At 35.6% G+C, this 12,205-nt stretch overlaps 1 protein-coding gene across 2 annotated transcripts in view; it reads left to right on the top strand.

Annotated features, from left to right (window-relative positions):
• Positions 1 to 8,498, top strand: part of LOC115230048 (death-associated inhibitor of apoptosis 2-like) — a 9,803-nt gene extending 1,305 nt beyond the window's left edge. The window contains exons 2-4 of one of the 2 annotated variants that reach the window (XM_029800285.2): positions 22 to 164; positions 2,045 to 2,095; positions 8,436 to 8,498. In XM_029800285.2, coding sequence (XP_029656145.1) covers positions 22 to 164; positions 2,045 to 2,095; positions 8,436 to 8,479 — 238 coding nt within the window. In that variant the 3' untranslated portion in view covers positions 8,480 to 8,498. Of the gene's footprint in view, positions 1 to 21; positions 165 to 2,044; positions 2,096 to 5,353; positions 5,470 to 8,435 lie in introns of those variants that run through there. The other variant, XM_036499486.1, reaches the window with a different exon arrangement.
• Positions 8,499 to 12,205: the final 3,707 nt, after the last annotated feature.

Consider the following 12,205-nt stretch of genomic DNA (forward strand, 5'->3'; position numbering starts at 1 on the left):
GTTCATGTTTTGGTTCCTCAGATGTGTGTTTTGTGAAGACGAAGTGGCCACAGAGACGTTCTTTCCATGTAAACATCTTTCGCTGTGTAAGAAATGCTGTCCCCCAAAGATACCTAAACGATGCCCTATGTGTAGACAGAATATAACGAGCAAAAATAGTTTGGGTAAGAATAATCTATGATCTGTCTGTTTGTCTCATGGGCTTTATGGCGTGGAATATTGCATTTCATGTTGTTGTGTAGATCCAGTTCTGCCTTAATCAAGCACACTATTGATAAAAGATGTTCCAGGTGTCTATTCTCTGTCATATTATGTCTCTCACTACTCCCACTAAACATTGTTCTTGTCCAATTAGAAGACTTGTCACACTTCAAGATGGTTGCTTTCTGCAACATAAAATTTATAAAGAATACTGAATTATAAATGTTGACTAAATACCAATAAATCACCAAGGTTCTATCAGTAAATACCGACATCTTGTGTGTGATTAGAGTGATTAATGAATTATCAATATCTTCGGAAGCTGATAATTAAAAACAACTGCATTTATATGAATATCAGAGTGAGTCTTTATAATAAGAGACTCAATAAGAAAATCTCAACTGAGGTTTAGGGGCAACATTAGAGAGAGGGGACATCAAAAGGGTGGGGAAACTTTGATTGATGTATAGATTAGTATTCTGAGGATCAGTTCTTCTGAACCGTTTCAAATATTTTCACAGCATAATGTGTGGATGATAAGTTTTATGTCGTTAATGAGGTTTTGTGTGTGTATGTAGTGTGTTAATTTAGGACACGAGATATCACTTCCTGTTAGACCTGTTGTCACTTTCTGTTCGACCTGCTTATTCAGGAGAGGAATGACATTGAAATATCTTCAGATATTTCCCCACATCTGATTACATTCTGGAGAACTGTGATGTGGGTAATTAAAATTAAAGATTACTAGTAGTAACCAATAACAAAGAGAGCAAGTGTATTATATATATACATATATATCTATCTATAATATATATATATTATAGAGAGAGAGAGATAGATAGATAGATATATTGTTGTATTTGGGAATGGTCATTTTGCCAGTTTAGCCAATAAAAACACACGCACTATATATTTGGTGTTACTTTGCTTCAGTCTTATTTATTTTTTACATTAATCTTAATCTTATTTCGGCCAAAAACAAAAACAAATTACACGTACGTATATAAACAGAAGATACAAATATTACAGGCACTTCACCCCCCCCCACGCACACTAACTAAACATAGACACACATAGAGGTATACGCATGCACAAATGAGGACACGTACAATAGGATACAAAATACAAAATGGTTGATGGTTAGTAAGGAGAGACACCACAAATAAGAAAGAAGAAAGCAAAGGGACCACTGATGAGGTCACAGGAGTGTGACGGAAGAACTCTGGCCGAAATAGATTAAGATTAAAGTAAAAAATAGATAACGCTGAAGCAAAGTAACACTAAATATATAGTGCGTGTGTTTTTATTCGCAAAACTGGCAAAATGACCATTCCTAAATACAACAATATCTGTTTCAACACACGATTTCACATCAAAAATCTTGCAAAACAAGTAGATAGATATAGATATATATCCGTCTGGAAGTGGTGTGTCGTGTTTGAGGCTAGGACTTCGATGCTCAACTTGGTTGACACTGGATTTAAGCAGAAGATGAGACGAATGTTGATTAGAGATGTCTTGTCATAGATCTGGCACAAATATAAGAAAACCAAAACGAAGCTAAGAGACAATCGGTTATTAGGGGATAATTAAATGAGATAATTTCAGAATTGTTAGAATTGTTGGATGACTTAAGAGACAGAGAAGGGTTGTTAAGTGTAGTCTATTCTGTTGTGGACTCAAATAGTGAACCATTACTTGGCCCCACTGTAGAAAGCATACAAATGTTCTCCAAAAGCATGTTGTCATCAGTGATGACACGAATGTCTCACAATAATAAAATATCGATTATTAGAAAGGATAAAGAAATTTTACTAAAACCACTTTGAAATGTATTTTTCAGTTGGTCCAAATTCGTCAAAGATGGAAGTCCAGATGGTGGCAGGACCAGTTGGTGAGTATGAAATAACTGTACCTAATTATGTTATCCCATAAGAGGCATAGGGTTGGTTTCCCGGTTTCTCTAGCGTATACATTCCTCCCTGAACAGGACACTAATTCGCTGTAAAATTACTTGTTTTTGCCAGCTGAGTGAACGGAAGTGTTTTGCTCAAGAACGCAACGTATTGCCTGGTGAAGGAATCGAAACCCCAATCTTACAATCATGAGTCAAATACCCTAACCATTAAGCCGTGCGCCTCCACTTGCTATGACCAATTCGTTTCCATAAAACACAAGCGATGGAAAAATTTATAGAAATCAATGTACCTAACTGATTCCTATAAATTCTCCACTCCCTGAGCTGTTTTGTTTGTCAGAAGGACTGAGAACAGGGCCCATCTCTAATTTCCATTTGAAATGTTAGCTGCAAAAGGAGTCGATGAAATATATCGCTGAAATTTCATAAAATCTTTGTTACCTTGGATGGAAAAATGAATAAATTAGAAAACACAATAGAGTTAATATTGTCTTTTGGAACCAAGAACTAAGATATGTTGTTGTGTAGGGGTAAACAGGTGAACAGAAACTAGAAAAATGTGACCAAAATCATAATGGTTACCAATTGACCATTGCAAGGAAGGAATGTCTCTCAATAATGTAAAAAATTGCGTTTTTGAAAGTTTAACTGTAAAGTAATTCTATTAAAGAGTGTCTGTGTGGTAAGTAGCTTGCTTACCGACCACATGGTTCCGGGTTCATTCCCAGTGCGTGGCACCTTGGACAAGTGTCTTCTACTATAGCCTCGGGCCGACCAAAGCCTTCAGAGTGGATTTGGTAGACGGAAACAGAAAGAAGCCCATCGTATATATGTATATATATATATATAATATATATGTATGTGTGTATATATGTTTGTGTGCCTGTGTTTGTCACTCCAACATCGCTTGACAACCGATGCTGGTATGTTTATGTCCCCATAACGTAGCGGTTTGGCAAAAGAGACCGATAGAGTAAGTACTAGGCTTTCAACGAATAAGACCTGGGGTCGATTTGCTTGACTAAAGGCGGTGCTCCAGCATGGCAACGATCAAATGACTGAAACAAGTAAAAGAGTAAAATAGTAAAGATATTACTGAAGTTTCATAAAATCAAGGTTAACATGATTGGTAAAATGGATTTATTAGAAGACACAACAGAGTTGATATTGTCTTTTGGAACAGGGGAGGAAAGTATGTTGTTGATGGTGTGTAAACAGGTGAGTTGATGAGAAAGTTTTTATCTATTTCTCTCCCAAGTCCTGGGCCCTGTTTCCCGATAGGTTATTGTTGTTGTTGTTGCTGCCTAGTGAGATATTTGTCGTAATATGTTGCTTCTCGCTGGGTATCTACCAAGAACATCTCTGATTGAATACATATTGGGGTCATAAAATAAACAAAAAAATATATTATAAACTCGGTATAAGAATATTGATTTTAAAGTTTTGACACAAGGCCAGAGAGCTCGATGTAGGGGGTATTTCAATTTAATCACCCCCAGTGCTCAACTGCTGCTTATTTTATCCGCCCTTAAAGGATGAAAGCAAAGTCAACCAAGGCAGAATTCGAACTCAGAACATTAAACCTCAAGAAATGCCTCTAAGCATTTGGGGCAATGTGCTAACGATTCTGCCAGTTCCCCGCTTTAATATGTATAAGAAAACTGATTTGAAACGTTAGCTTAATGCCGGCCAGTTTGTGGCAGTGGGTAAGATGATTACGTCCACACCAGTACTCAATGCTTTTATCTCTGAAATGTAACCTTATTTTGTCATAGCATCATCTTCTGCCCTCATCTAAGATTTTACATTGTGCTGCCCTCTATGGATTTCTATTGTTTTCTTGGGTATTGGACCATATCCCTACAATTTGGGATTATTGACATCCAACGTCCAGTAAAGTTCAGATGTTATTGTTCTGCTTTCATTCCGTATCAAAAAGTATGTTGTGATACATATTTCTTTATATATGCGACACTAATTAAATTTATTTCATAAAGCATGATAATGACCTTTTTTAATTAGTTAATCTTAATTAGCATAAGGGACAAATGGTATAGTAGTGTTGATGGTGTGGGATGTAAGTAGAGTTACATGTTCCTCGTAATCTTCTTTCTTATATTGGCATCAGAAAGACAGTCTCTGTCATTAATGGTTGTAACTTTTGTGTTCTCAAATTTACTTGTGACTGGGTTTTCAAACCTTGACGTCCACCACAGTCATAGAGGAAACATCAAATGAGTGGGTAAACTTTGACTGCTGTATAAAATAGGGTCAACAGAGAGAACCCTATTTCTTGAAAACCTGTTCAGGTATATCATTTCAGTTATTTCACTGTAATAATATATGGATGAACAGTTTCTTATAAGTTGTTAATGAGGTGATGTCTTTTAGAACACCTGATATCACCTTCCGTTCCACCTGTGTAAAACTATTCATTGCTCACCATTTAAAAAAAAATTTTAGGGAGTTTTCAAATATTTCACTTGACATCCTGTTAAACTGTGATGCAGGCAGTTAAAATTAATGATTACCAGCAGCAACGTTTAACAAAAGAGAGGAGTTGTATGTTTATCCTACTTGAAGTTGTCTGTCGTGTCTGTGGTTAGATCTTTGATGACCAACTTCCCTGACTTTACAATTAAGCAGAAGATAAGACGAATGTTGGTTAGTGAAATCTAGAAGTGAGACAACAATGATATGTCATAGATGGACACAGATAGAAGAACAGAAAGACAGAACTAAGGGGAAACAGTTTTATCAAGTGATAATTAAATGAAATAACCGTAACATTGTTAGATTATGTATGATGTCTTAATAGATAGTGGAGATTTAGGACGGTCAGTCAATTCGTTGTGGACGTAAAACTGAATTATCACATGGGGTCACTGTAGAGAGTATAAAAATCTTGACCAAACCCACAGTGTCACCAGTTGACCATTAGTGATAGAAATGTCTAAAAATAAAAGAATATAGTTTATTTATAATAAAGAAATACGATTAAATGTAAAACCTTGAAATATCGAAGACAGGCAAATACCTAGAAACTGCAGTCCGTGCGTATCACTTAGGTTGACGAGAGAGGGATGACCTCCCTTTGCAAATATCATAAGGGCACAGAAAGTGTGCCTAAATCCAGCTGGAGACGATGATCTCCTGGGGCTACAAGCTACAGTAACAATATGGTTAGCCATATTGAGATGGCTAGTATACTTTACCTTGAAATATCTCTTTCAGTGTTCCAAAGTTTGAGGACAAAGGAGTTCATCAGATGCACAGTTATTAGGGGCTACATCCAAGCAAGGTGGTGAGTATAAAATAACAGTTCCCAATTGATTTCTATAAAGTTTACTTACCCTGGGCATATTGTGCTTGAAGAAGATACTGAAAAACATGTTATATTCTTACTCTCAAATTGAAAGATTAGCTGCAAAATAATTGTATTAAAGATATGGATATTACTGAAAGGTCATGAAATATCCACCGAGGTAAGCACAGTTTGTAATAATGGATTAAAAAGGCACAACAAAGTTAATTTTATCATTTCCACAGGAAACTAGTGATGTAGTTGAAGTGTAAACAAGTGAGGAAATTATGATTTTTCCTGTTTATTATTGTGGTTGTTTAGGTAGATGCTTTTCATAATGTGGCAGAATTACTATGAAATATCTTCCACGTGTGAACAGCCTGTCGTTTTTCACTGATACTAAATCTATCATAACATCCACTAAACATTGTCTTTATCCAAGCAGAAGACTTTGCTTTCTTGATGAAACAACCCTTGTTTCTCTTCTCGCTTGAAGATACAATGCAATGATATGACCTTCATCATTTATGATTTCCATATTCCCATGGGTGGTCACTGTCCAAGTCAGTTTCTTATTGAGAATTACTGCCCAACTTCATTTGTGGAGGAACACATCTCACTAAAATATTTCAGCCTTTCTATGGTGGTAATCCCTCTTAACATCGACCTCTTTATAAAGGGTCCTGGGTGCATTTTATGGTGGCACATGTTCTAACAGATGTCATGTCCTCAAAAAACTTAAACGTCCCTTTAACTTATTCAAAGAAATATGAGACATGTGAAACAGGAAAGGATAGTAAAGGGTTATGGAGAGCAGCTTGCTAAGAACCCATATGAGGTTACTCAGAAACAGTTTGCAGATATAAGAGTGGAAAGCTAAAATGCAATAAAGATGCAAAGAGACGGGGTTGACACGGGCGTCCTACACTGACACAAAGTGAAATCAAACATTCCCACTCATGGACAGTTTGAAATTACCAAGGAAACCAGCAATCAAAATATTTCAGCTTGTGATTTCAGTAAGAAGCAAGTATATAGCTGAGGGAAGAGGACAAGAGCAAAGAGTGCCCCAGGAGGGGATGGTGTACTATGGGGAAAGTGTACAAGCATTATAACCCAATTGGTTATAAGTATTACCTACTACTTTGGAAGTTGTGATATAAAGGTGAACTGGATGGCTGATGCAAGGTAAAAGGAGTTTACTTATCAAAGGGAGCTAAAGGAAAATCGACCGACCAGTTCAGAACAATTCCAACCGTGAACGAAGATGGCAAGATTTACATGGGTGTACTTGCTAAGAGATCAACTACATATCTCCAAAATAATGGTTATGGGACGGAAAGTATCCAGACGGCGTAGGAGTGGCTGTGTGGTAAGTAGCTTGCTTACAAACCACATGGTTCCGGGTTCAGTCCCACTGCGTGGCACCTTGGGCAAGGTCTTCTACTATAGCTCGGACCGAACAAAGCCTGTGAGTGGATTTGGTAGACGGAAACTGAAATAAACCCGTCGCATATATATACATATGTATGTATTTGTATATGTTGTGTGTCTGTGTTTGTTCCCCCAGCATCACTTGACAACCGATGCTGGTTTGTTTACGTCCCCGTAACTTATTTGTTCGAGAAAGAGACCAATAGAATAAGTACCAGGCTTACAAAGAATAAGTCCTGGGGTGATATGCTCGACTAAAAGCGGTGCTCCAGCATGGGCCACAGTCAGCTCACTGAAACAAATAAAAGAGTAAAGAGTAAAAGAGAGAAGACAGGAATCCCTGAAGTGTGGAACTTGCATTTTGAATCTGGGATGCGATACAAGATACAAAGAAGAACAAAAGCGATTTGAATGTTGTATGGCTTGATCAGGTTAATGCTTATCGTTCTGTACTACACGAATTGTTGCTGAAAAAAACGGACGTCTTTTATAACGAGAAAAGATTAAGAATCTAATGAAGAGTTGCTGTAATAATTTCAAAATGCGCTTCAGGACAGAATATTTCACAACAGACTCGCATCGTCTGGAGACTGGAATTGCCGTGGGTTGCACAATATCAGTCATTTTGTTTGTACTTGTTATGGAAATGTTTATTAGATCAGGAGATTCAGAAGAAATAACTCGAGTGAAGTCCCTAAGACGACATTAAGGGATGACATAACAACACAAACAACAGAGCAAAAGGATATGCAAATAGTTCTGAATAGACTGTATTAATTAATTAGTTGGTCAAGAATAGGGTTGAAGGCAAATAAATGTTGCCGTCATTGGCCAAAGCTCAGCAGAAATAAGTGAAATTCAAAGTAGCAGAAGAAAGCATGTCAAAGGTTAAAGAGAAACTGTTAGGGTGATGGTACACTACCTCATTGTCCCACAAGAGTAGAGGCATCGAGATAATAGCACAAAAAGAAGACATCTTATGAGCAATAGATAAGCCAAAACTTTTGGGGAATAAAGGGGTTTTAAAGAACTTCTTTATTAAGAGTCTTAAAAATATTTCCTGAATCAGATGATGTTCTTGTGAAATGGGGATGTGCGGAGTTACGATTCAAGATTACCAACATCAACCCTTAACAAAGATGTCAGGTGTATGTTTATCCTACATGAATTTGTCTGCCGTGTATTTGTGGTTAGGTCTTTGGAAACCACCTTGTTGACATTAGAATTAAGCAGAAGATGAGAAAAAATGTTGGTGAGTGAAGTCATTCACAGGTTTGGTACAGATATAAGAAGGGAAATAGAGAACTGTGAGAAAAATAGTCTTATCAAATGATAATTAAATGTGATAAATGCAAACATTGTTAGATTATGTAGGATGTGTTGATAGAGAGAGAGAGAGACGAAGTTTTTAAGAAGTTGAATCTATTTTGTTGTGGACCAAAATATTGAGCTATTACATAGATTAAAAAGGTTGACCAAAAATCATAGTGGTCACCAGTGGACCATGATGATAAGCATGGCTCAAGAATAAAGATTAAGAAATTTAGTTAAATTATAAAATTGGAATATTTATTTCAGGGAGTCCACAGCTGAAGGAAAAGGATCTTCTGAGAGTGGTCTAAGAGGTTAGGAAGAGATTGGTGGCAAGTAGGTGAGTAAAAATTACACTACCTAATTGATTTCTATAAAATTTTACATCACCTGAGCTATTTCATTTGTCAGGATGAAAGAGAACAGGTTACATTCCTAATTCCAGTGGAATGGGTTAGCTGCAAAATAAATTCTATAATGATATTACTGGTATTTCATAAGTATCCACTGAGGTTGGTAATTATGGATACACAGAAAATACAAGTGCATTTAATATTGGAAGAAAGAAGAAAAATATGTTAAGGGGTAAAACAGCTGAGTAATTGAAAACGTTTTTGGTTTCGTCTTTACTCCATCAAAAGACCAGAGTTAGGGTCTTCTTGAAGCCATTAGGGATTGGGTTATTGTGTTTGAATGTGTAATTGCAATTATATTGCCATATTGGATGACTTGACAACATGACATATGTTTGTAAATGCTTCAGTAAAAACAGACTTAGTGTAGGGGGACACAGCCAAATCATATCATATTCCCCACATCCAAAAAGAGAGAATGAATTTAAGGAAATTTGACAGAAAATGATATTCACAAGTGAAGCCAGACCATGGCTGGTCTCTCTCTCACTGAGACATAAGAATAACTGAATGGGTTCAGGAGAATTGATTGAATCTGGAGTAGATTTCAAAAAAAAGATGAATTTGACTGAGAATAATCGACTGTTGTCTATCATTATTCATTGATTTTCAGTGTCATTTTGGGAACTTTGCAAGGTGATTGATTTCACAGAGAGACATTACTTTCATGACCCTTGAATATCAGATCTGAAATCTGCCAGATTAAGACAGATATATGGGATTCTCTGAAGGGTCTCTGGAGTAAGTTGCCCAATAGGATGTATAGTTCAGAGATCTGCGAGTCTCTCCAGGTTGAGCCACTTCTTCACATCTCTGGTACCTAGGACATGTGATCAGAATGTCGCAGGAATGAATTACAAGACAGGTTCTCAAAGTCAAACCAATGGAGTAGGAGACCCAGGGGTAGACCAAGCACTAATAGTTGGATGATATATTAGACTTAGTTGTTGATGCTTGGGAATCCAACCAAAATATGTAATGATGGTACATCTGATAGGCCCCAATGGAAGAAATGCCAGGGGACTCTATCCCCACAACTCTCCCAGAAATATTGAGCAGAGGAAATGAATGGATCAAATGGTTTGCCTGTTGGTACCCTATGTTGATTCTTTAGGTTCTCATACACTTTTGCCTTCACCAAACACATCTGCCATCGGTTTACCTTAAAAGATTCTCAAGTGAAACTTTAATTAATTTTTTAAAAAAATCTCATTAATTTAACCACTTTGTTATTTTTCTCATCATCCTAGAAATAGAAAAACAATGTCTTATAATTTCTTGTTCTTAGCTATTTTTTTATTTCTCTCTTGAAATAGTTTCTTGTTACTTTATAAAACACACATCTTTTATATTATTGTTATATTGTTGATGTTGTTGCATTTATTTCTTATTGTTGGGTCTTTTGCCAGCAATTTTTTTAGGAGTTGATACAAACTAAACTGAAAATTGATGATGAGTCTATTGACGGCTGTAAAACAAGGCTACCTGATGCTTTACGAATGGTACAAGGAATTGCGACCCAGAAAACACGGACACACGCAACATTACGTGCGCTCTTGAAGAAGCTGAATGTGTCGCTGCGATGGGAATGTCTGTCATTAGACGCAAAGTGAATTTCTGGTAACTGTTGTTGTTTAGCCTCAGATAACCTTGACCAAACAGAGACTTATGATCAAACCCATTCCAGCCAAGGACATCATACCTATTTCCAAAGAGAACCCACACCACATTGTCCAATATGCCCTTCTGTACAGTGATATCGTGTGAATTTAGCTGCTAATTCTAGCAGGTATATCAACCACATAGTGATCATTCACTGGTTTGGCTCCTTTGTTAAAATTCACATTTAAAAAAAGACAAACTTTGAACTGTTCTTATTGTTGTTGCTGTTGTTGTATATCTAATCCCCTCCCTAAACAACCCCATGTTATATAGACAGCTTTAATATCTTCTGCTATATTGATAGCTATCTACCTTCATGTTTTAGCTGAGAGTAGAATGCCTGGTATATATATATATATTGATGCCTTTTCCCTTATATATCCTATAGAGATAGTATTTCTATATATAATACATGACGTATCTAAGGATATATCTCACTTTGTCCTGTTGTGGTTTAAGACAGGCTTCTCCAAAGTGGTGGTGGTTGAATAAAAATTCAGGGTGTTTTGAGTTCAATATACAATATTTTAATTTTATATTCTTACTTTATGACCTTCGTTATTTACTAATTACTGAAATTTTCGTCAGTAAAAATAAAACTTCACTTTTATAAATATGAAAAAAAAAAAAATTATAATTAAACAATAGCTGTGCTGAAAAGCTGAGCTAATAATAAAATAATGACAACATTTGTTGTTTTAATTGCATGTGATTGTGGAAAAAAGCCACAGTGTCTCCCTCTTTTTAAATAACTTCAGATAAAGATGAGTACAATTCTTCCTTACAATATTACCTTCATATTACTCCACTGTTATTTTAATTTGAAATTAGATTTCAAGTTCTTACAGCAGAGACCAAGATTAAATAAGTAACACACATGAGACCTTTATGTACATTATAAGATGTGACAGGAAGCTCTACCGAGCAGACTTTTGTGGAATTGGAAAGCAAGACTCATAAGTATTCTCCACTTTTTATTGGATTCTTTTGTGATAGAAGTGAACAAACCTGATTGTTTTCAAATAAATAATCAAGATATTTAAATTAGATATAAAAAGAAACTTTATTCAGAAATTGATAATCACTATTAAAGCAAAACGAAATTTTACCGTTGAGTGTGTTAATATAAGGCACTAAAAGAGAATGACTCTCTCCAGACACAACAAAATTATTTTGTATCAAACTTTGTACAAAATTCTTCTAAATAAATTGATAACATAAGTTTCTGATTTTTTGCTTGGATAACTGGGGGAGAAATTCTATTCACACATTATATGCCATGTAAATACACAACAAAATAATAAGGCTGTTCAAAGTTATAGGTTACTGTTTATATAGACCAGCTGGAGCAAATTTAGTTTAACATTTAATGCGTAACAATAAACTCATTTATAAAAGTGTTTTCTATAAATTGAGAAAACGTAAGACTTTTAGTGACTTTATAAAACTAAAAAGAGTATCTTCAAACTTTGCTGACCCCAGACAAATTCCTTTACTGACTGAGATCTTCATCTTGTTCTGGTCAATGACTGTCAAAGTAATTTTCATATTTTAAAAGCATCAAAATGAAAATATGTTGCCCAGAGAAGAGAGGTTGAATTTGTCAAATTATAAAAGCACAGAGAATAATGATGGACTGGACATTTTCTTTAGATTAATGATCAGAGGATCCCTAAACAGATGCTATATGCTAAACTTCTTTATGGAAAGAGCCCCCAGCAGAACGAAGACTACGATTTAAGGACTGTATATATATATATATATATGTATATATATATATATATATATATATAATAATATATATATATATACTAAGCAATTAAGGGTTTAGCAACGAATTGCCTCACCACACACCGAATTTAGAAATAGCAGTCAAAGAGTTATAGCTATTTTCTACTAAAAGGGGGATCTCAGTTGCTAAACCCTTAATGCTTAGTATTACTTAAATTTTTCTCGAATGAG

This window comes from Octopus sinensis, unplaced genomic scaffold (assembly GCF_006345805.1).
Source record: "Octopus sinensis unplaced genomic scaffold, ASM634580v1 Contig14196, whole genome shotgun sequence".
Taxonomy (NCBI): domain Eukaryota; kingdom Metazoa; phylum Mollusca; class Cephalopoda; order Octopoda; family Octopodidae; genus Octopus; species Octopus sinensis.